Source organism: Colius striatus, chromosome 19 (genome assembly GCF_028858725.1).
Source record: "Colius striatus isolate bColStr4 chromosome 19, bColStr4.1.hap1, whole genome shotgun sequence".
Lineage (NCBI taxonomy): Eukaryota > Metazoa > Chordata > Aves > Coliiformes > Coliidae > Colius > Colius striatus.
This window is the reverse complement of record NC_084777.1, coordinates 10,828,964-10,852,216: the sequence shown is the minus strand read 5'-3', so window position 1 is coordinate 10,852,216 and position 23,253 is coordinate 10,828,964. Positions and strand designations below refer to the sequence as shown.

At 56.6% G+C, this 23,253-nt stretch overlaps 2 protein-coding genes across 4 annotated transcripts; one reads left to right on the top strand and one right to left on the bottom strand.

The window, feature by feature from the left end:
- Nucleotides 1-42: 42 nt before the first annotated feature.
- Nucleotides 43-2,010, top strand: LOC133627286 (microtubule nucleation factor SSNA1-like). Of its 2 annotated transcripts, XR_009820058.1 has the most exons (4): nt 43-101; nt 157-356; nt 1,528-1,670; nt 1,784-1,864. XR_009820058.1 is itself a non-coding variant. In XM_062011760.1 (3 exons), the coding sequence occupies exons 1-3, from the start codon at nt 50-52 to the stop codon at nt 1,910-1,912; spliced, it is 381 nt and encodes a 126-aa protein (XP_061867744.1). In that variant the 5' UTR covers nt 43-49; the 3' UTR covers nt 1,913-2,010. The 2 variants fall into 2 exon arrangements, 1 of the variants encoding a protein (XP_061867744.1); XM_062011760.1 differs by lacking the exon at nt 1,528-1,670 and having other exon boundaries at nt 1,784-2,010.
- TPRN (taperin) lies at nt 1,749-21,480 on the bottom strand. 2 transcript variants are annotated; one of them, XM_062011758.1, is made up of 4 exons: nt 19,366-21,480; nt 5,495-5,672; nt 5,148-5,278; nt 1,749-4,393 (listed from the first exon to the last, which is right to left on the bottom strand). In XM_062011758.1, exons 1-4 carry the CDS (start codon nt 21,472-21,474, stop codon nt 4,331-4,333), a joined length of 2,481 nt encoding a protein of 826 aa, XP_061867742.1. In that variant the 5' UTR covers nt 21,475-21,480; the 3' UTR covers nt 1,749-4,330. The 2 variants fall into 2 exon arrangements, with proteins under 2 accessions (XP_061867742.1, XP_061867743.1); XM_062011759.1 differs by having other exon boundaries at nt 5,148-5,275.
- Between the last annotated feature and the right edge of the window lie 1,773 nt (nt 21,481-23,253).

Sequence of the window (23,253 nt, the reverse complement as noted above, 5' to 3'; positions counted from 1 at the left end):
CGGGCCGCGCCGCAGGAAGGGGCGGAGCGGCGGCGCCGGGGCCGCGGCCATGAGCGGGAGCGGGGCCGCGCTGCGCGGGCACGACGCGGAGCTGCGGGAGGGTGAGCGCGGCCGGGGGCCGGCCGGGGCCGGGGCTGACGTGCCGGGGCCCCGCAGCGCTGTCGGAGCTCCGCGGCCGGCGGGAGGAGCTGAGCGGGCGGATCCGGGAGGAGGAGGCGGAGCGGCGGCGGCTGCAGCGCCGGCTCCGGGCGCTGAGCGAGCGCCTGGCCAGCACCGACGAGAGCCTGGCACGGCACCTGGCAGCCCGGGGCGAGCTCGACAGGACCATCGCCGAGACCGAGGCGGCCTACGGAAAGGTACCCGCGGCGCCTCCCTGGGCAGCCCCTTCCAACGCCCGACAGCCCTGGCAGCAGAGAAACTCAGCTGGCAGAGCCCTTCCAGCCCATGGAGTGCAGCCTCTGTCCCAGCCCATCACCCACCAGCCCATTGCCCTCAGTGCAACACCCACCCGGCTCTGAAACCCCTCCAGGGACCGTGACTCCAGCAGCTCCCTGGGCAGCCCCTTCCAATGCCTGACAGCCCTGGCAGCAAAGCAATTCCTCCTCACATCCAGCCTCAACCTCCCCTGGAGCAACCTGAGGCTGTTTCCTCTTCTAATGCTTGTTATGGGGAGAACAGACCAACCCCACCTGGCTCCAGCTTCCTTTCAGGTGGTTGTAGAGAGTGAGAAGGTCTCTCCTGAGCCTTCTTTTCTCCAGGCTCAACAGTCCCAGGTCCCTCACCCCTTCCTCACATGAGACGTGCTCCAAACCCTTTCCCAGTTTGGCAGCCCAGCTCTGGATCCTCTCCAGCACCTCCATGTCCTTCTTGGAGAGAGGAGCCCAAAACTGGACACAGGATTTAAGGTGCAGCCTCACCAAAGCCAAGTACAGGGGAATGATCAGCTCCCTTCTCCTGCTGACAATGCTGTTCCTGATCCAGGCCAGGATGCCCTTGGCCTTCTTGCCCACCTGGGCACGCTGATGGCTTCTGTTCAGCCACTGTCAATCCACACTGGCAGGTCCCTCTGTGCCTGGCAGCTTTCCAGCCACTCCTCCCCAGGCCTGTAGCACTGCTGGGGGTTGTTGTGGCCCAAGGGCAGGACCCAACACTTGGCCTTATTGAAACTCATGGCACTGGCCTTGGCCCAGCCATCCAGCCTGTCTGGATCTCTCTGTAGAGCTTCCCTACCCTCAAGCAGATCCACACTTCCACCCAGCTTGGTGTCACCTGCAAAGTTAAAAGGGTGCCCTCGCTCCTCTCAGTGTTAGATTATGTACAATAGAAGCTAAAAATGAGGAGAAAATTAATAAAGGGAAAGAATTCAGTCTGACTCGAGGCCATTGTAGAGTTTGTCTTGTCAGCAGGAACCTGAAGTGTGCACTTCTAACAGCTGAAAGTGTGTCAGCTGAGCACAAAGATACTGATCTGAAAAGGCCAGGTGTCAGTGTCACCCCACCACCCAAACCCCAAACCTTCACCCCACAGCCTGCTTCAGGAAGTTCTCTGCTGCATGCTCCAGGACAGGTAAATTGCTCAAGGTGTTTCATATTCACCATGTGGGCATGAACCAGAGAAACTCCACTGCAGATATTCCCACAGTGGGACTGGACAAGACATCACTCAATCAGGTATTGCCCAGGCTGGAGAATGCCTCTTGCTGCAGGGTAGGTCACCTGCAGTGGAGCTCCTCAGACAAACACTTCATGTAAAAATAAGCTATTTTTATTTCTTTCTTTCCCAGATACTGGAGAGGTCTCAGCCATTGCTGGATGTCCTGAAGGGAGAAGCTGGGAATGCTGGTAAAGCCACTGAGCCACAGAGCGCTTCAAAAGGGAAAGAGAAACAAGCACATGGACCAAAGGATTCCTGAACACCTTGTTCTTCAACCTGGAGAGTCCTGTTGGTCCAGGGCAGCTGCTGTTCTGATGCAGGGAGGCCACATTTCATAAAAGTCTTTGTTTTGCAGTACATTTTCCTTTCAGGTGCACTTTGGTATTAGTCAGAGCTCTACTGCAGTTAATCCTCAAACACTAGAGACATCAGGGTAGGCATCTACCAAAACATGCCCTTTGAGCACAGTGAAAACCATCCCAGGAGGTGACCTATCATCTAATGCTTCTGCCCTCAAAACAGCAGCTGCTTTGCTCTGCTGAGATCAAGCAAAGAGTTCATCTGGTACAGATGGGAGTACAAAGCTGGGAAGTGGAAGGCAGCACTTGGCAGGGGGCAGGTCACAGGGGGCAAAGTGAGAGGAGGAGCAGAGAAGTCAGGAGCACAGCAGGGCATGAGGAGCACTCTCTGCACTCCCTGACCTCCACTGAGCCACAGAGCTGGGTCACCCAGAACAGCACTGAGCAGCAGAGCAGCCAGTGGAAGAAACCGCAGGACACTGGTGGCTTTAGTGTTCCCCATTGATCCACAGCAGAATGAAGCCAGGACTAGTCCAGGCACCTTGTCCCTAACCTGCAAGCAGCTTTTGCTTCACCACCTGCACTTCTGTTAAACTGCAAAGCTGGAGACAGGGCTGCTTTAACCTGGCCTGAGCTTTTCCACAGTGCAGGGTGCTGATGGGGGACCTCTTCTGCCAGAAAAGCTGTGCATAACCTTTTCTTCAGAGTCCTGACCTCCTGCTGTGGGCACTGCTCAGTGGTTAACTCCACATGGCTGATGACTGACTGAGATTTAAGGGATGAGTAAGTTACTTGCTGTCTTGCATTTCTCCTCACTCTGTCCTACTCTCAGCACCTTGTTCTGATGTGTTTCATTGGTGGGAGAAGCCCCAGCACAGTACTTGTGTCAGCCACATGCTGCTCCCAGGAGGCCACACAGGGAGCACATCTTGAGTTACCCTGAAAAGAACAAACCTTGGATGTGCAAGGAGGTGGGAAGTGTTCCCTTGTGGTCCCTCCAGCCAGCATTTAACAAGCTGCTGAGTTGGTTTGGTTTGATTCTTTCCTTCTCTTTCCAGAAGTGCTTAAGCACCCAGGGCACAAGCACAGAACAGCCAGAAGTAATGTCCTAACGTTTAGCCCTGCCTGTGTTTTTCAGCACAACCACCTCCTCCCTGCTGCTACAGTACACACCAAGCCAAGTGCAAGGGATGCAGAGCATTTCCAGGTCATGGGCCAGTGTCACCTTGGCTCACTCAAAACCAACAAAACAGATGGAAGGTCCCATCCTGCTCCTCTGGACAGAGCCACACTCTAGGGCACCATTCATCTCACAAAGCCCAGAGAGGCTGTCTCTATTGCAACTGCATCTCTTTTTAATCCCAGAAGTACAAGTCACATTAGCAGCAGTGTTCCATCTTTTCCAGAGTGCAATTTTGACCCTGAGTTTACAGTAGTAGAAAACTGAAATGGAGTCTAGCAGGGTGCTTTGCATATTGGCTGCATTAAACAATTGCAACTATAAAAATCCTAGAAAAAAAACAACAACATATTCCTTGTTCAAGTTCTGCAGAAGGAAAGAGTGAAACTGCCCTCCTGTGCTTTGCATCTGAGGAGCAGAGCAAGCATGGGTGGAAGGAAACCTCCCCACCAAGCAAGACAGGGGAATCTTGGGCCTGGCCCTGTTAGATGCAGGAACAAAGCAACGAGAGGAACTGGCAAACCAAAGCACAAGCAGGAGTTGGGAGAGACTGGGCACCAGGGTTGGGTATGGACAGGTCACACCTATGGCCTATGTCTGGGAGGCTCAAGCCAGCCCTGACACTGCTCTAGACATCAGTGCTAAATCTGAGGGGGGTTATTCTCCTTCCCATCCCTCACACAGTGTGTTCAGCTTCCTTCACAGGGACAGGACTGGCACATCAATTCCATGATGGTTCAGTGAAACTACACACAGAGACATGTCCAGAACAAACCTAACCTAGAAGTCAAATCACAACCACTGCTGGGAATGCACTGAACTGCCCACATGCTCCCAGTGCTCCAGCCCCACAACCAATCTCCACTGTCCACACCTCCTCCAGTGCCTGGATGAGCACTGAGAGAGTCTACATCCATCCTGGGATTACAGGTGCCTGCCTGACCAGCAGCTGATCTTGAACAAGGAATATGCAAGGCCACAGGTAGAGTAACTCATACGCCTCCAGAGCAGCAGTTAGGTCCCAGAATCCAGTGCAAATCTTCTCCAAAGATGCCTGACAGCATCTGTCCAGCCTTGGCATCGGGATGCAATGACAGCTCTCATGAGGGAGGGACCCAGGAGCTCGTGGGCTTTACCCGGGAGGTGCACTGACGGGCTTTGTCCAGCAGCCGCTGCTGCAGGCTCGGAGATGAAGCGATCAGAAGTACAGCGCAGGCTCGCTGCTGAAATCCGAGAGCCCGCCCTTCCCTGCCGGCGTGAGCTGCGGAGAGAGCAGAGGCGACGGGGAGGGATCAGCAAATCAATCCCACACCGCTGGGTACCCACACCCTGGCATGGCCCGGGCTGCACCGGCAGCTTGCCCGGGGCTAAGGAGGGCACTGAGTGCTCCTCTCACAGAATCTGAAGGGCTGGAAGGGAGCTGCAAAGCTCATCCAGTGCAACCCCCCTGCCAGAGCAGCAGCACCTAGAGCAGGGCACACAGGGACTCATCCAGCTGGGTTGGGATGTCTCCAGAGAAGGAGCCTCCACAGCCCATCTGGGCAGCCCCTGCCAGTGCTCCCTCACCTCAACAGGGAACAAATTCTTCCTTGTGTTTCTTTGTCACTTCTTGTGTTCCAGTTTATACCCATTGCCCCTTGTCCTGTCACTGGCCATCACTGAGCACAGCCTGGCTCCAGCCTCTTCACACCCACCCTTGATGGATTTATAACCATCAATGAGGTCACCCCTCAGGCTCCTCCAAGCTGCAGAGCCCCAGCTCCCTCAGCCTTTCACCACAATGGAGATGCTCCACTCCAGCATCATCTCTGTGGCCCTGGAACCTGCAGCCTCTTTCACACACCCAGGGAGAGGCAGGTCTGGCAGTGGGACCCTGCATGGATCCCCCAGAGCTCCTTCCTGGGCAGCCAGCACAAACACAGGCATTCAGAGGCACATCCCATCCCCTCCACCATCCAGCCCAACCCAAAGGGCACAGCAGCACAAAGCCAGGACTTGTTTGTTTGAAGTCTCACCATGACTTGGTTGCCCTGGGAGTCAGGTTCCTTGTGGATGGGGCCCTGTGCAGCAGGCATCTCCTCGTGCTTCTGCTCCTGCCACTCGCTGAACTTCACGGAGTGCTTTGGGGTGTAGCTGGATAGATCTGCTGGAGGCACACAGCTGACATAAGTATTTCTCACCACCTCAAAGGAAGTGGGATCAGGATCCTGGCAGGGACAGCATGGAAGCTGCCAGCTCCCTGATCTGGTCCCCACTAAGCCCTGATTCTGCTGGCAGGAGTTGCCTCCACTGGCACTTCCACCTGGAGGTAGGAAGCAGGGCGAGTGTCAGACACCCCTGGTACCCCCACAGTGCCTCTCACCTGAGCTCTGTGCATTGGGATGCAAAGTGCTGTTTGGGCGTGGAATGTAAAAGGTGCAAGACTTGTCCTCTGTTTCAGAAGCATGTCCTTCCTCCTCCTCCTCTTCCTCTGCCAGTGAGCTCTCAGATGGGTACTCAAACATGGTCTGCAAACTCGTCTCGTTGAAAGAGATCTTCATCTAGGGAACAGCAAAGGAGACTCATCAGAAACCACTGATCCCAGCCACACCAGGGCTTCACTCAGGAGCCAGTGCATATCCCCCCTCACCTTCCTCCATGTGCCTTGCCAAATCTCTTACCATGCTGAGAGAACCCCCTGAGGCATCCAGCCAGAGCTGGCATGGAGGCAGGAGGCTGAGAGGCCGAGTGTACTGCTGGCTTTTGGCCCTGGCACAAACTTTGCCACCACCTAACACTGATGCCCAGCAACCAGGAGGAGCTGCCACGTGTCCCTCGAGGTGGATCAGTGTTGCCAAGGAGGAAAGGAAAGCCTCCACATGTTGGAAAGGTGACATTGCTAATGCCTGACAACTCATTTGTGCAGCCTTGCTCTAGCCAACAGAGACCTCAGTGATCAGGGATCTACATTTTTGGGAGGACTCCTTGGCAAAAAGCTGTTTAAGCTAAATAAAACCAGAGCTTAATGCCACAAATGAGAAGATGGAAGCAGCTAAAGGAGAGATGGGAACAAGTGGTAGCAGAGAAGAGAAACACTGGGCAAGTGGGAGGCCTGTGAAAGTTCTGGTTTGAAAGTAGTTTGGTTTAGTATTCTCACTGATGACCTTTGCACAGTTACTGGGAGACTGAGCTATGAAGAGAACTCACCCATGGGAGCTCATCAAGGACAAAACTCCTGAATCTGATGGATCAAGGAAAGACCCAGCCCCCAGAGAGCAGGAACACTGGAAATGGGATGATATTTAAGACCAGCCCTTGGCCTAAGAGAAGTTCATCACCTGTGGATAACTGAGAAAGAAAATCTGTGGCCTGGCTACTGGACTGTAACTGTCATTAGGCTGCTGCTTAAATGAGGCAGGAATAGAGCAGGCTATTCCCACCAGAAACAGGGACTGCCTGACTCCATCCTCCCAGTACCACCCAGCAGGCAACTGCCCTCTCCCCTGCTCTCCTCCAGCCTGAGCCAACCATCTCCCTCAGCTTCTCCTCACGTGCCATTTCCCCCAGCTCTCCGTGGGACCTGCTCTAGTTTCTGCCTCCATCCTGCAGCAGGATCCCCAAACCCAGGCACAGGAACCCCAGATGTGCTGTACACAGTTAAGGGATTGTTCCCTTGCAGCCTCCTAATCATTATGTACCACTCTGCTTAGCAGATCTGGTCACAAGCCATTTCAACAGGCAGACAGGAGACTCAGCCTGTTCACACCAGCAAAAATGGAGGTTTGAGAGAACAGAGTAAGGGCTCTTTGGAAGAACACCAGGAAAATAACCACTAAGGGGCAGAGAAGAAGGGCTGATGCCAGCATACAACAGACAAACGAGGAGAAGCTTGCCAGGAGTTGTGTGCCAAAAGCAGGGAAGTATCTATCCAACACAGATGAAGGTTCAGGGGCAGCTGCCTAAATGTGTGTTGTGATCCCTTTACTTCTAATTGCATTTAAAATGGAGGTAACAGCATTATGAGCAGCATCCAGAGGCCATGGGCTGCTTGTGACAGGCAGTAGGAGCTGGTGGGTTGGAAAGATCTCATCTGATGCTGTGTGATACCAACTGGCAAGAAGAAAGGGCATCACATTTGCCCCATGTGCTGTATCTGCAGTTGCCCTCACACACAAAACAGCCCTTGTGCTGAGAAACAGATCATAGCCCAGGCACCAGACGTGCTGCCCAACACCTGGGTGTCTGCAACAGCCCCTCTGCATCTCCCCCCCACACACAGAGCACCCCTGTGATGCTGCTGCAGCTGCACAGGGGCCAGAGCCTGCAAACTCACTGGCCACAGGCCTCCAACTCAGCTCAGCCCCATTGATCACCACCCCCTGGGCTCTGTCACTCAGCCAGCTCTCACCTCCACTCATCCAACCCACACTGCCTGAGCTTTCTATGTGATGGGAGATGATGTCAAAGGCCTTGCTGCAGTCAAGGTAGATGACATCCACTGCTCTCTCCTCATCTCCCCAGACAGTTATACCTGTCAGTTACCTAGACAAGCAGGATTTGAAGATGTAGGTGAGCTGCAGCAAGATGTAGGTGAGAAGGGTTTTGTAGGGGAGCACTGGCACAAGTCAGTGAACATTTCACTGCTGCTTCTCAGAAAAGCAACGAGGGGGGCTTCAATCACACCCAGGTAACACAGTCAGTACCTCCCTCTGCACTGCAAACAAGGATGGAGCTTAATTAAGTAGGAGCTGTGTGCTGCTTTGCCCAAGCCTGGGATGCAAGACAGGCTGGCTCCCTTCCCTGCACTCCCAGGACATGACAGGATGGAAACAGCTGCCTTTCCCCATTCCCTGCCCCAGCCCTGCCCAGAGCCACTCTGACCTTCTCCAGATGACATATGCCAAAAGGAATGACCATATTCCAGAAAAAGAAAAGGGCTGGAATAAAATGGCCCTGAAGATCAGAGCATCCCAGTTTCTGTTCCCTGAATTTCTCAGCCCTGCTGCTGACCCAGATGCTCTCTGATCCGAGCCGGGCAGCTCAGGCTCACAATGTGGTGTCTGTACCGTGGGGACCAGCCACACTGCCAGGCACAAAGGCCACGAGGCTGGAGCTGCCCAGGGCTCCTGGAAGCCCAGAAGCTACCTCAGAACCAGACACTGCATGTAGGCTGCTCAGCAGTGCTGGCAGCTCTGCTGCAGGGCAAGAAGTCCTCGGCTAAACATGGACAAGAAAGGGGACAGATGTGTTCCCTTTTAAGCTCGGGAGTTGGAACTAAGTTTTCCTGGTTTTCTGCTATCAAGAGGAAATCTCTAAGAAAAATGACTTGGAATTGAGTTTGGCCCAAAGCTGCATGTAGTGCAAGAGGAGAAAACAGCCTCACCAGGGAGTAAAACCACAGCAGAAGTGGCCAGGAGACAGCCCTCAGGCAGTGCCCAGAGGCAACACGCCAATAGCCCAGCCCAAGCCCTGAGCTAAAACAGCTCTCTGCTGCCCACAGCCCGTGGGACTCAGCCTGGACGTGCTCCTGGAGCCTTCTGCTACCAGAACACCCTGGGGACCTGCTGCAATGCTGGAGCAGAGGATGCTGAAGCTATTCAGAGAGGGCAATCCTTCAGCCTCAGGCTCACAGGGCCCCAGCCTGGGGGAAAGCTCCCAACAAGATCACTTGTTGCTTCAACACCACTTCCAGCTAGGCTTGTGACAAGCCCCCTCCCAAAAAACCACACTAGCTTGCTGTGTGATAATGTCAGTGCAGTACCAAGAAGCAGAAAGAGCCCCAGGAGTGTTCTGCAGCAAGGTCTGGGGACGCACCCAGAGAAAGCAAACAGCAAAGGAACAACCAGGTCCTGGCACAGGGTCAGGCTCTGGCAAACAGGCACCAGTGGTCACCTTCCCCACCCCTGCACCCCAACCCTTTCCCTCCCCAGGCACATGGTCTTGCAGAGCCAGAGCCCCAGAAGCACCCCCAAAACCCCCACAAGCTCCCACCCCCGGGTGGTCTCAGGGGAAGCACAAAGCAGCTCTCCTGAGCCAACAGAAATGGAGGGCAACTGACTTAGGCAAAACTAAGAGGGACATGGGTCAACACAGCTGACCCCTCTGAGAACCTGACTGTGCACTGGGAACAGAGGCAGATTCAGCCCCAGGGACAAGCTAAAAAGAAAACTCAAGAGCCCAGTGATGACACAGACAACAGGTTTGCAGAGTCAGCAGCCCCTGGCCAGACAGACTGTCATGGAAACAAACCTATCCAGAAAAGCCAAGCACACTCAGGCCCAGACAGACCTCTGCTCATGCCTCAGCAGTGGCTCCCTGCTCCTTGCCTCAACAGCAGCTGCCAGGCGTGGAAAGGAAGAATTTTGCACCCTTCAGCTGTGGATGTTTGCAGGGGTTTGTCAGGATTTGCTCAGCTGAATGTTTCACCCAGAACTGTGTCACAAAACCAGGCTCCAACCCCAACACTCTGCTCAGCAATCAGAACCATGCCAGCAAGAGCAAGTCAGGCTTTGCAGGGAATATTGTGCTGTTCAGCCACCGGATTCTTGTTGCCATAGCAAAACTGATCTATTTATTTACTAGGATTTGAATTGTAATGAGTAATAGAGGACCCAGCAAAGAGAAGCCAGGGTAAACATTGCCCAACAGGAGTAAATCTGAGCAGTCATACAGGGCTCACTGGGAAGGGAAGGGAAGGGAAGGGAAGGGAAGGGAAGGGAAGGGAAGGGAAGGGAAGGGAAGGGAAGGGAAGGGAAGGGAAGGGAAGGGAAGGGAAGGGAAGAGAAGAGAAGAGAAGAGAAGAGAAGAGAAGAGAAGAGAAGAGAAGAGAAGAGAAGAGAAGAGAAGAGAAGAGAAGAGAAGAGAAGAGAAGAGAAGAGAAGAGAAGAGAAGAGAAGAGAAGAGAAGAGAAGAGAAGAGAAGAGAAGTCAGCTTTGTTGCAGGGGATGCAGGCTGCAGGACCCAGAGCAACAACAAGAGGCCCATGTGCAAAGACAAGTTAAGGAATCAACCAGTTTACAGACACCAGCCTATGCCAGGAGCCCTGGAAGTCAGCAGACACCTCATCTCCATGAGCTGAGCTGGGAAAGTCTGCAAGACTCCCCAGTGAATGAAGGAACAAACAGCCAGTGGCTTCTCACAACCAAACCAGGGATATCTCTGTGAGTCTCAGCAGCCAGATCATGGGCTCAATCTGCATCCTCAGCTCCAGAAGCAGTTCCTTTAGTGTGGCTTTCCTCCACCCAGTGCCACATTTGCTTCTTGGCAGATGTGGCAAAGCCAAAGTGATAATGTAGGGTGTTTCACACTGTTTGGACAGGAATCCCTTTGGCAATCCAAATCCTCACCTTATAACAGTAAGGAAAATAAGTATAAAAAGGAAAAGAGGGGGGAAAAATCATCCTTTAGCTATATCCCAGCAAGGAGTCAGTCAGCACACTGCCTGCTGCCTCCAGCACAGCCAAACCCACTGCAGAACAGATAAGAACTGTGGCTGCTGCGTGGTGACAGGCAAAATGCCAGGAATGGGCTTACGCTGCCCAAGCACTTGATAAGATCCCAAGAGCTGAGGAGCACCAGGGATCCAGATTTGGCTCTTTTCAGGTCCTAGTTTTCCTCTTTCCTTATGCAACAGAAACCTGAAGTGACCCAATGAGAGACTGCACTGCTTCCCTGGGGCATTCACGGGCTGCTGACTTGCTGCTGGGTGTGTTTTAAAGCAGCTTTTCACACCTGGACAAGCAAATGTCTCCTCCTTTGTCAGCAGGAAGGGTGGACAACAACTCACCACCAATACAAAAGAGTAAGGGACTGGTATCTCTGAGAGAACAAGTATGAACAACTGGGTGGTTGGAGGAACTTTGTGCTTCTGTGCAGTCATTGAGCTTTGCTCCATTGGCTGTTGCACTGCCTGGTTAAAGACCTCACCAACCAGATGAAAGCACAAGACGTGGCACCAGACACCTGAAAACTGCAGCAGCCAGCTGGGAGTGCATCAGGGAGCCTGTTGATACAGAGCATTCCTGAGAGGTTTGACACCTTTTATCTAAAGGATTTGGGGAAAAAACACTCTGCCTGCCTCTACCTGCCTGCACTTGTCCTAAAAGCATGGCCATGCCTCAGCCCCAAGTGTTGTATTCCACAGGCACAGTCTGTGTGTGCAGCAGCCTGGAATAGCACAGCCTGGGGGCTGCAGGAGCAGCAGCATTTTACTGAGGCATTTGCTCCAGGAGAAGATAAGGAGCTTCTGTAGCTCTAAAGCCTTTCCTTGATGCAAGAAGAAAAGGTTTTTCCCTGACAGCTACCCCTGGGAATGGAGGGCACTTGAGGCTTGGTTCCTCTTATCAGATTAACCCTGTATTGCTAAGGCTGAAGCAGCCCAAGTATGGCCAGAAAACTGCAGATGGTCATTCAGAAACACACTTTTCTGTCACTCTGTACATAAAGAGGGGTTTTGGGGCTCCTCCAGAGGCTCACCTCATCATGCTTTTCCAGGGAGTAACACCGAGTTTTGCTCAACTGCCAACTGCATCACAGAGTTAAGACACTGAATAGAGCTAAGCTGTGCTAAGGATTTGCAGCAGCAGCAGCATGCCAAGGATTGTGCTGCTGGCAAAAGGAGAGGGTGCCTCCAGGATTGCACCCCTGCTCTCAAGCCACAAGGCAAAACAAGAAAGTCTCCATTTACAAGGCAACCCACAAAGGCAGCTCTGTGTAATCAATATGCTGAAGCACATGGCAGACAGGAGCAATGCATGGAGATTCGAAATATTAAACTCCTTGCACAAGACACAGGCACGTGTCAAATTCCTGATGAGAAGGGACAGGGTAGGGACAGTCCCTGGGAGCATCACAGGCCAGGCAGCTTTGTTAACTCTTCCCTTGACTGGGTTGGAGGAGAAGAAATTCCAGTGCCCAGACAACATCAGGGCAGCTGGAGACCCAGTCTGACACAGGACAAAGTTCCCAGTCTGACTCAAGACAAAGTTCCCAGTCTGAGACAAGACAAAGCAGCTTTTCACCCAAGAACCCTTCATTCCTTTGCACATCTGCAGAGAGAGGAGCCAGAGCCTTCCACAGTTGAATAAGCAACTCAAACGTTACAGATCTGATCCCTAAGAACTGGACAGATCTCCCTACATACACAAAACAAATCCCATCTGAGTACACAGAGCAGGCATCCACGAGATACAATTGGTGTCAAGACTTGGTATCTTCATAAACAACACACAAAACTGCCAGAGAGCAGAGGATTCTGCTCCACAAGCAACTCTGAGCACACAATGGGCGGCTGTGGCCAAGGGCAGAGCTGGGAGGTGCCTCCCACAGACATTTCTGTGCAGAGCACAGCACACCAAACAAATACCTCAGGCTGGGACAAGGGAACTGTCTCCAGCTGGAACAGGACAGATGGAGCCTGATTTCCTGGGAAATGTGGGGAGGTGAGGAACAGATTCACCTCCCACCCTCCAGGGAGCTGGTGTAGCTGTCAGGACAAACAGGCTGCAGCGGTGTGAGCAGTTGTCAGCTGCACAACAGAGCTCGTGCCTGTCTCCTTCTGTACTGTCAGTATGCAAAAGGTATTTCCTGGATGAGAAGGGATGAAGTGCAGCAAGTTCCCCAGGAGGCTTAGGGATGTGCCCTCAGACCTGCATTTTCACTAGCTGCAAGCTACATGATTTCCCACAGCACACAGTGTTGTGCTCTCAGTGTCTGAGACAGCTCCTTCTGCCTGCCCATAACCCTGCCAATGCCTACAGAGCAGCAGCTCCCTCCTGCCAGCTCCCCAGGATCACCTGAAGGGCACTGCTCAGAAAACATCAGCACCCAGTTCCTTCAGCCCAGACTTTCCCAGCATGTTTGTGAAGTCTCTCTGTGCCACGGCGACGCTTGGCTTGGCTGTTCCAACACAAAGTGTCCTCGGAGGGCTGTGGTTCTGAGCTCCACTGCCCACTGCAGCCACCAGCAAGAATGGGGTTGGAAACACAGCTTCAGCTGCCCAGGCTTCAGTCAGGTGGGGAGAACAAGCCCAGAGGTGGAGGAGATGCTGTGGAACAGCTCTTACTCTGATTTCCTTTGCTGCCACTGAACCTGGGAACTAAGCATTTTCATCTGCCCTACTGTTTCCCACACATACCACAGCCAAGAGGGATTCCTGCTGAGTGTGCATTTCCTCAGGACACTGTGCTGGGAAAAGCAGAGTGGGGAGGAAAACCCAAACTCAAGCCAAGCTGAGGACTTGAGACAGAGGGAAATGATAAACCATCTCCAATCTGGTGCAAGAGATCAAGGAAACCGATTAAGAGAACGTTAACTGTAATCCCTGTGATCAGAACTGAGAGCACAAAAGCACCCAAATCTCCTCTCAGGCTCTGGGGCAGGCTGAGCCCTGGGCACATCCCAACCAGCTTCAAAGCCAGGCTGGGCTCTTGATTTGCTTAAGAGTTTCTATTTTAGCTCTTCTGGCCCATTCCCTGTGCTGCAGCTGAGGGGAATTTGGGAGCAGCTCAGACTGTCACCGTGGCACGAGGCACAGCAATGGGAGTGGCGAGGCCAAGGGGAATCTCAGTCTCACTCCAGAGATGAGATAAATGTGAGTCATCTGCTCTGCCAGGCCTTTGGTACAACAAAGTACCAGCACTTCAAAGGAGCTGGCAGGCAGCAGGGAAACAAAACCCAAGCAGCTTCCCCACGGGTAGCCTTGGGGCAGCTTGGGAGGTGGTTTAAAAACTACAACCTCCACGAGATGCTGATGTCTAGAGTCTCCAGCCACAGCCATCAGAGGCTAAAGATGAGCAGGATTAGAGGAGGGCAGGGAAACTGCAGTGTCTGCTCACAGCTAACGGACAGCACCTGGAAATCACCTCCCCGGGCCAGGGGCCACACCTCATCACCCAACACAGGTATGTTGTGAGCAGGACTTGTCACTGCTGACTTCATCCACCAGAAATTCAATACACCCACACCAGAGAGAGTGCTACAGCCCCTCCTTAAAGGGTGCAGATGTATTTGCCCCAGCAGAGCACAGCCACAAGACAGGCAACAGAAAAGGAACACGCAGCTCTCAGAGCAGACTGACACAGACCTTTGTCCTGACCCCTCCAAAACAGAGACAAGGGAATCCAAGTCATTCCTGCAGAGTTTTCCTTCTACCACGAGGTTGATTTACTTGTGTTATGGTGCATTTCACGGTTACACACTGCAAAAAACCCTACTTGAGGCAGTCACCAAGTATTCAGGCTCCACACTGTGCAGACTTGCTCCCAACAGGTCTGGGCAACAGTTGGAAGTGTTCACCCCTGCCAACATCTTGAGCCTACAACACCTGGTTCTCAACAGAGACTATCTCCAGCAGAACTGAATGGAAAGCTACAGAGCAAGAAGTTCAGCAGGTTAGACCAACCAAACTGCTGCCCAATCCTGCCCTTAACCAAGAGCTGAGGCATCTCTTACCAGACACTTATGTGAAGCCACATTCAGGCACTACACTGCTTGGAACGTCAGAAAACAGACCAAGCTGAAGGCTGGAACGTCCTGAAGTTCATCTGAAGGTGAGCATCTTTGAAGACAACGTTGCAAAGAAGCAGGAAAGCATTGGACTGCAACTGGGATCCCACCAACCTTGTTGCCATGAGCCCTGTTCACACAAGGCTGCAGCTCAGCCTGCAGCACCCAGCAAACTGACAACTGTGGCAAGCAAAAAACATGAAAGCCTTCAGCAATCTGATGTCTGTTGGCTTCTCAAGGCCTGTTACTCACAGCACTTTGGGAGGCCTGGACAGAAGCCACCTTTCCTGCAGGATCCCCAAGAGGGACCAGGTCCTGCCGAGGACAAGCATACTGTGACTTGGGATGAACTGCAGGAGTGACAAGATGGAAGGAAAGAGGATGGTTGGGACAAATACTGTGCACACAGGACATCATGGCAGAGCCCAGCCTCCAACAAGACAAGGACATGGAGCCTAAAGACATGGAGCCCAGCTGACCCAGGGAGAAGGTTGAGGGGGAACCTCAGCAACACTTAAAATACCTAAAGGGAGTTTGTCAGGAGGTGACACCTTTTTTTTGTAGCTCCCAGTGACAGAACAAGGGGTAACAGGCACGAGGCTCCTTTTAAACACCAGGAGAGACTCCTTTGGTGCTGAGCTGAGGGAGCCCTGGCCCAGGCTGCCCAGGGAGGGTGTGGAGGCTCCTGCTCAGGAGGTTTCCAACCCCACCTGGACACGTTCCTGTGCCCCTGAGCCAGGGGAACCTGTTGTAGCAGGGGTTGAGCTGGAGGAGCTCTGCAGGGCCCTTCCAGCCCCCATCATGCTGGGATTCTGGGGTTCAGTCCTTTCCCATCCCTCCCTCCAACATGCCAGTCATATGTTTTACAGAAACCCAATTTCTATCTTGCTGACAACTTCATTGTACATTATCCTGGCAGGTAACCAAGCCCAGGCTGATTCTTATCAGCTCAGCCAAACTAGATTTTATCCCCTGAGATTCCAAAGATCCGTGTCCTGCAGCAAAACCTTCCCTTCCCCTGGGGCTGCCACCAGGCTGAAGTGGCTTTATCGCTTCTCTAACAACAGAAGCACTGCACAGAGGTCACCAACAGTACTCTGCATCCTTTCCCCCACTCCCTGTTTGGAATAAAGGTCAGTAGGTCTCCTTCCACCCCTGCACACATAGGTATCCTGCCCTCACCCGGCCCTCACCCTCAGAGCTCAAGTGGCCTCTTGCAGTCACCCGGGCTTCAAGCTGCAGAGCTCCACTTGCTTTTCAAGCTGCAGTCACACCCCCACTGCTTTATCTGAACTGTGAAATCGCTTGGAGAGGTCTCCAAATAGCCCCAGGGCAGAGGAACAGTCCTGAAGGGCATCTTAATGGCTGTAAGAGGGAGAAGAGCTTCGACTCCACACGGGCAGCCTGGTCACTGGGACAAGCACAGCTGGGGCTCTGCCCTCCACCTGCACATCTCAGCTGTGTCCCCACAACCCACCTTCCCCTTCACAGCCCTGGGTGAGCAATGACTGTCCCACCACAGCAGCTCTAGTTCATACAATCAGAGAATCATTTGGGTTGGCAAAGCCCTTGAAGCTGCTGGCTCCCCTCACCCAGCCCTGCACTGACCCACGGCCTCAGCACGTCAGCTCCAGGGCTTTGGGATGCCTGCAGGGCTGGGCACTCCCCCAGCTCCCTGGGCAGCCTGTTCCAAAGAACACAAGAGAACTGGGAACCCATGTTTTATTCTGACATAGAAATGGCATTTCTGTCTCTCCCTCATCAGCTCAAAACTCAGCCCCAACCCCCAAACAAACAGCTGCTTCACATATTTGTAGTGTCTGGAAGGAGCAATAAAGCTATTTTTTTCCCTCAACACCAGCAGTGTCCCTCAGGCCACAGCAAAGTCACAAGTCCTGCAGCCAAAAGCAGGGGCTGGAGCACTAGAACCCACTCCCACCCTGTCCCTGCTACCCTCCCACTCCAAAAAGCCACAGAGGAGATGGACCCAGAGGACTGGGACCAAGTGCTGTCCATTTGGCTGGCATCTCTAGCACAGTCGGGCAAGTGGATGGGAAAAGGGAGGCCACATTTCTGCATCTGAAGGAAAAGACAATTTACATCTCACAGAACAATGAGTCCAACTGCCAGCACCTCCCCTCTCCCTCCTAATAAAGGTCTGGCCCTGGCTGTGAGCACAGACATCAGCTGTGGCCGTGGCACTCCTGGGCTGTGCCTGACCTGCTGCTTATGTCCCCCAGATTCCTGCTGGGCATCAGCAAGCACGTGAAGTTTTCCAAGCCAAAGTCTCACTAACCATCACTTTCTTGAGCCTGGAGCATACTTAAAGATCGTTCAGCAGCTCCAAGGCAAGGTTTGGAAAGGAAGGAGTTCAGCTGGGCTCATCCAGCAGGTCTGCCTGCAGACAGTCACCCCAACTTGGGACCAGTCACCCACAACAATGGAGACTCGCAGAGCTGAGGGATGAAACCAGCATCAGCTTTGATTTTGATAACCCCCAGAAGAGAAGGGGACACTGGTTTTAGAACCAAAGAAGTGCAGCTTCCAGCTGACAGGAAATGTCTGCTTCTGCCCAGTCCAGGCCAAAACCAAGCTTCTGAAAGCCCTGACATAGCTACAAAACAGAACCCTTGTTTTTGGCCTGTTGCCTTGGTGACACACAGAGATCTCTTGGGAAGAAACCAAGGAATGCGTCCTAATGCAAGCTCCTTCCTTTTCAGGCATCACCACTCGGCCTCATTACCCAGAGCAAAAGCCACAAACATCCTCTAGGTTAAGAGTAAACAGAAATCTTTCCATTTGCCACAGCATCAGCATCTCCTAAACCCTGCCTTACAAAGCCCATCGCCACGCTGGCCACCCCGAGCAGGAAGGGAACTGAAAGCAAGCCTCATGTTGCTCCCACTGCCTCCTTTGTCAGTTATGGTCTCGAAGAAACGAGATCTTGATGCAAGTTCTCATGCAGGAGACCCCCTGCATAATGCCTGGCAAGTGCTGGTCCGGTGCTGAGCACATCTGATCCCCTGAGTGACTGCAGAGGGGTGAGTTGATGGATGAAGCTGGCAGGAACATGGAGCAGCCACGGTCTGCCCAGTGTCACACAAATCCAACATGGACAGACAGTTGTTAACCCAGTTCAGAGAAGCTCTGGAGGTCTCTAGCATAAACCCCTACCCCAAGCAGGTCTGACCTCAAGGCTCTCCCCCAAGTAAGCTACAAATAGCTCCAAGGATGGAGATGCTGCTGTTTCTCCAGGTTCCTGCTCCAGTGCTTGACCAACCTGTATCAATTCTGTCACTGCACTAGCCTTGTTCTCCTCCCCCTCTCTCCTTTTTGGGCTGTTAAGGAAGGTTTCCACTGTGCATCACTTAATTTGCTTACTTGAGGCTTTATTCCTTTACCAGCAAGGCTGCTGCCCCAACAGCACAACCCTGAACAGAGGATTTCACTCCTGTGGTTGCCTCAGAAGCCAGGCTTATCCAAGAGTGGCTGTCCTGCAAGGTTTGCTCTGTTTTCTGCTCCATCCTAAGAGCACCCACAAGTGTCATGTGTCATATATTGGTATCTGCACCATTGCACACACCTGATGTGGTGCAAGTCCAACAAATACCTCCAACTGAACTGAGCAGGGCCAAGATACCCAAGAGCTGATTGAGTGCAAGCCAGCAAGTGTTTAAGCAGCAGAATAACTCCTGATCAAGCAATTCCCCATAGGAGACACTGCAGGAGCACTGTGTGAGAGGCAACTCCTGCTTAGTGGCTTCCTCAGGATCTCACGGTGTTCACGCTCCAGAGCTGCTCCCTCCATTCTCCAGAGCAAACCCAGGCTGCGTGCTACCCCTGAGGGAACTCAACAGGAGACACAACACTCCCTCCCTCCCTTTGTGCCCTACCCAGAGGATTTCCTGCAACCATCACCTGAGTGCCTGAGGCACCCCTGTGGGTTCAGCCCAAGGTAGGTAACGGAATGTCAAACGACTCTTCCCGCTATGGAAAAGCCACGGCACAGCCCTAAAGCCCAGGCTCTGGCACCTCCCAGTGTGGCTTTCAGAGCCCCACAATTGCCACTCCTCCAGAAGAACCAGCTCCTTGAGCGTGCCTCTGTCATCACCCCATCTAGGTGCATCTCACCCAGCCATGCAAAGATTCATTCACAGCTTGGAGCTCTCCAGGATCCAAGTTGGATCCCAAGCAGGGAGAGAACCCCACATTGCCCCCAAAGGCACCTGGAGCCATCGGCATCTCCAGAGAGGTGGCTGCAGCATCCCTCACAAGCAGCCAGCTGCTATAATCCTATCAAGGGGAGTTAAGTTGTTGCTGATCTCCTTTTGCCTAATGGAGACCTAATTCTTGGGGCTCTATCAATAGATCAGTAATGCGGGGAAGCCGCCAATGCCACGCAGCCCCCGTGCGGTGTCACACGGGCAGCTCAACGTGCCCAACGCCGCCAGGCTCGGCGAGCAGAGCTGGAGAGGGGCAAGTCCACAGCCTTCAAACCATGGGACCGGCCTCTAAACACCCCAAAACACACCCTTCCAAACACCCCAAATGTCTTACTTTCCTTTCCCCTACTTCCAAGAGACGACGGTGGGAGAGGCCCTGCAGTTATCACACCTACTCGGTGGGACAGCCCCCGATGTCCCCTCCCTGAGGGGTCCTTACCCTCTCCAAAGGACCAGGCAAACCGCCCCATCTTCCCCCCCAGAGCCTCAGGAGCAGCACGGGGCCACGGCAGCTCCGGGCCGTTACCTTCTTGCGGCGGGAGCCCCTCTTGCTCATGCAGGACCTCTCCAGGGACAGGTACCCCCCGATCACTTCGATCTCGTTCACTGTGGGGTAACGCTTTTTATGGGCCACCCCCGCCTGGGGCCCGTCAGCGTTCTCCATGGCTTTGCCTTTTCCTTTGCTCTCTTCCTCCTCCTCCTCTTCCTCCTGCTGCGGCCTTCCACTGCCATCAGCCGGAGCCTGCAGCCCCGGGGCCGCCGGCTTCCTTCTGGGCACCACAGTGAAGGTGCTGCCTCCTCGCTGCTGGGGGGCTGAGTGTGGCCTGTAGAGGGGCACGGAGGAAAACTCCATCTCCAGGTCAGGGCCGGCTCCTCCGGGCTGCTCCAAGCTCCCCGTCCTCACAGCCGAGCCAGCCCGCGGGGCCAGCTCCCCGCTGTCGGGCTCCACGATGTCATCGATGTAAGTCACAGGTACCAGCGGCTCCAGCGGCGAAGCCACTGGCTCCTCCCGCCGCGGCGGCTCCTTCTCTGGCGAGGCGGGCGGCGGCGGCCCCGGGCTGGCGCTCTGGGCCGAGGGCAGAGCTGTGCCGCCCTCCCGGCGGGGCACGAAGAGGAAGGAATTGCGTGAATTCAGGCGCAGCTTGGCCAGGGCCTGGGCCTGCAGGTCGTGGGCCGGGATGGCGGCCAAGTCGGGCTTGGGGGCCGGGTGGATTTCAAAGGAGCCCCCGGCCCGGGGGGCAGAGGAAGAGAGTGGCTGAGTGGGGCCGGTGGCACTGGGGGCCGGAGTGGCACTGGGCAAGGGCAGCGCGGCGGCTTCATCCTCCTCCGGCTTTGGCCTCCTGGTGTTGGCTCTGGCGTGGGGAGCGCTGGCAGATGGCACTGGCGGCCCCTTGGGTGCTGCGGGACGGGCGGCTGGGCCGGCGGGGGGCTCGGGGAGGCGGCCGCCGGGGGGCTCGGGGAGGCGGCCGCCGGGGGGCTCGGGGAGGCGGCTGCTGGGGGGCTCGGGCAGGCGGCCGCCGGGGGGCTCGGGGAGGCGGCTGCTGGGGGGCTCGGGGAGGCGGCTGCCGGGGGGCAGACCCCGGGGCGTGACGGTGAAGGAGTTGGAGCCGATCTTGTGCACAAAGCAGTTGGCCTGGGGGGCTGCAGCCTTGGGGGCCGCTGGGACCGCCGGGGGGGTCGCGGCCCGCGGGGAGACAGCCCGAGGGGGAGCCGGCAGCGGCTGGGGGGACGTGGGTCGGGGGGTGGCGGCCCGGGGTGCCGGCGGGGGAGCGCGGGGAGCAGCCGGCGGCGGGGCAGGAGGCTCAGGGGGACCCGGCACCGCTGGGGGGGTGGCAGCGCGGGGAGAGGCCGGCTGCGGCGGCGGGGCGGCCGGCACCGCCTGCGGAGACCTCGGCGCCGCCTTCGGGGACGAGGCCCGCGGGGAGCCGGGTCCCTTGTGGAGCGGCGCCGGGGCCCGCGGGGAGCCGGGTGCCGCCTGCGGAGGAGCGGCCGTCCCGCCGGGCCCGGGCCCGCTCAGCGCCTCCCCGCCGCGCCGCCGGCGGCCCCGCGGCCGCTGCCCGAACTTCTCCAGGAGGCGGCTGACGGTGCCCGGCTCGGCCGCCTCGGGCGGCTCCGGCGGCTCGGCCGCCTCGTAGATGACGACCTGCTCGGCGCGGATCTCGGCGAGCGCGGCGCCGCGCTGGGACAGCAGCTCCCGCAGCGGGTCGGGCCGGCGCGGCGGGGCGGAGGCGGCGGCGGGGGCCGCGTCCCGGCGGCGGGCGGCCGGCGCGTCCCGCTCGGCGAAGCAGGCGGCGGCGTCGGGCCGCGACTCGATGATGAGGATGTTGTCGGCGCGGATGGTGCGGATGCCGGGCACGGCGCTGTACAGCTCCAGCAGCTGCTGCAGCGGCCGCGCCGCCGGGCCGTGCCCGGGCAGCCCCTGCCGCAGCCGCCGCCGCTCGCTCTCCAGCCGCATGAACGGGTTCTCGCGGAGCGGGCCCAGGCTCTCGGCCACCACCAGCCGCTCCCCCGGCGGGGGCTCGGGCTCGCCGCAGCCCGCCCCGGCCAGCTTGGCCCGCTTCCGCTCCAGGACCTGCCGCTTCCAGGCGGGCTGAGCCCGCGGCCCGGGCCCCAGCGGCGGCTCCGCGCTGCTCATGGCGGCGGCCGAGCGGGCTCTGCGCGGCCGGGCCGCCGCCTCCGCCCGCCGCACCTGGGCCCGCCCCCGGCCCCGGCCCCGGCCGCGGCCCCGCGGGCGGCGGGAGCGGGGCGGGGCGGCCGCCATGGCGGGGCGGGCCCGGCGCTCGCAGCCGCTCCCCGCGGGGCTCCGGGGCCGCTGCCGGGGCCGCCTGGAAGCAGCGGGGCTTTGGTGGTTCGCGGCGGGGCGTTCAGGGATGTAATGAGCCCGGTCCGCGGGGCTGGGGGTCTCTGCCGCCCGTCCCGCCCGCAGCAGCTCCAGGGTGGGCTCGGGGCACCGTGACCCTTCCCAAAGCACCGTCATCTGCTCCTTCCCCCACCCGGCACCGGCCCGTCTGGGGCCAGCGAGGACGGAGGGAGCGAAAACCACCTTTTGAGTCACGCAACATGAGCTCGGCTGCCGTCTGAGGACGAGCAGGGCTGCGGGCACGGCTGCGGAGCCCTTGGCGCTGGAGCAGTGTCACATCGGGCTGTCAGGGCGGCCTGTAACGAGAGCTCTGGAGGAGACACGTTGGGGGTTCCCAGAGCACAGAGCAGGGAACCACTTTTCCCCCGATGGCTTCGCTCTGCAGCGCCAGGCGCCCGTGAAGAACAAACGCACGGGGAGGCGTTGTGGCACGGCGCCACCTCAGGCGGTGCCCGGGCTGCCAGCAGGGCTCCTTGGGCACGGCGTGTGATGAGCTGCGGCTCCACCGCAGCTCGGGGCTTTCCCCGCCTCCCGAGGTGCTCGCCCAGGCGCTCCGGGGTGCTGCGGCCGCGGCCCGTGCTGTAATAACCTTTGGCCAGAGGTGCCCGCGGTGCCCGCAGCGCTCGGAGCCGCACCCGGCGCCCCGGGCGGCGCCTGTGGCACGGGTGCTCTGCAGGAAGGAGCGAGCACCGTGTCCTGCTGATAAGGCTCTCACCTTTACACTCCTGAGCCAAGCCTGAGCCGCTGCACCTCCTGCAAGCGATACCTGCGAACGGTACCGACAGCACGCAGTTGCTGCCAGGCTGGCAGCCCGCTGTGCCGCGCAGCCCGAGGAGCTGCTCCTGTCGGGAGCTGAACGGGAGCTGGTTGTGACTCGGGTGACAGGAGGATGGCTGAAGGTCACGGCCCACGCTGCACCGGCCCTGCAGCGGGTGCAGGGGCTGAGGATAAAGCTGGGGCGAGCGGCAGCCCCGGTTCCTGGCTCTGGTGACTCACGGCTCAGGCGCGTACGGAGCCAACAATGTGCCTTTGTACCCGCCAGAGCTCAGTGGATTTCTCTTTCCTGCTCTTGTCTGGTTGGCTTTTGAGCCGCTGCAAAGCCCATAAATCCTGAGCTAATGAACCCCACCGTTTATTTGCACCTGGTGCAAAGCAGATGCCTTTGTGGGGATGGAACCTGGCATCTGCTGCCTTTGCTGCGTGCCTGCCTGCAGAACAAAGCCATCAGTCCAGTCATTACTCATCTCCTCCCCTGCCAGTCACCATTTGTGAGCCTTCTATCCTTTCTGCCAACTGTTTGTTTCCCAGGCTGAGTCAGTGAAATGGGTGTTGGGGGCTGGAGGGTGAAACTTGGCTGACAAGCAAGTGCTTTGGAGCCAAGAGCCCGGGTTTGCAGCCGTGGTTAACCCCGGAGAGGTGCCTGAGCGCTGTCAGGAGGCTCCCGGGAATCCGGCTCAGCGCTCCTAGTCTGGCACAGAGACCAAACGCTGGCTGGCAAGAGGCAGGGGTGGGATGGCAGGGGACAGGGCCCCGGGGCTGGGCTGGCAGAGGGCC

Bases quoted from the DNA above. Each gene is read 5' to 3' on its own strand.
- LOC133627286 (XM_062011760.1), top strand. From the start codon at position 50: ATGAGCGGGAGCGGGGCCGCGCTGCGCGGGCACGACGCGGAGCTGCGG. The intron at 102-156 runs GTGAGCGCGGCC...GGGGCCCCGCAG, and splicing joins CGACGCGGAGCTGCGGGAGG to CGCTGTCGGAGCTCCGCGGC. The intron at 357-1,783 runs GTACCCGCGGCG...TTTCTTTCCCAG, and splicing joins CCGAGGCGGCCTACGGAAAG to ATACTGGAGAGGTCTCAGCC.
- TPRN (XM_062011758.1), bottom strand. From the start codon at position 21,474: ATGAGCAGCGCGGAGCCGCCGCTGGGGCCCGGGCCGCGGGCTCAGCCC. The intron at 5,279-5,494 runs GTGAGAGGCACT...GTGTGCCTCCAG, and splicing joins TCCCAATGCACAGAGCTCAG to CAGATCTATCCAGCTACACC. The intron at 4,394-5,147 runs GTGAGACTTCAA...CTCTCTCCGCAG, and splicing joins CCCAGGGCAACCAAGTCATG to CTCACGCCGGCAGGGAAGGG.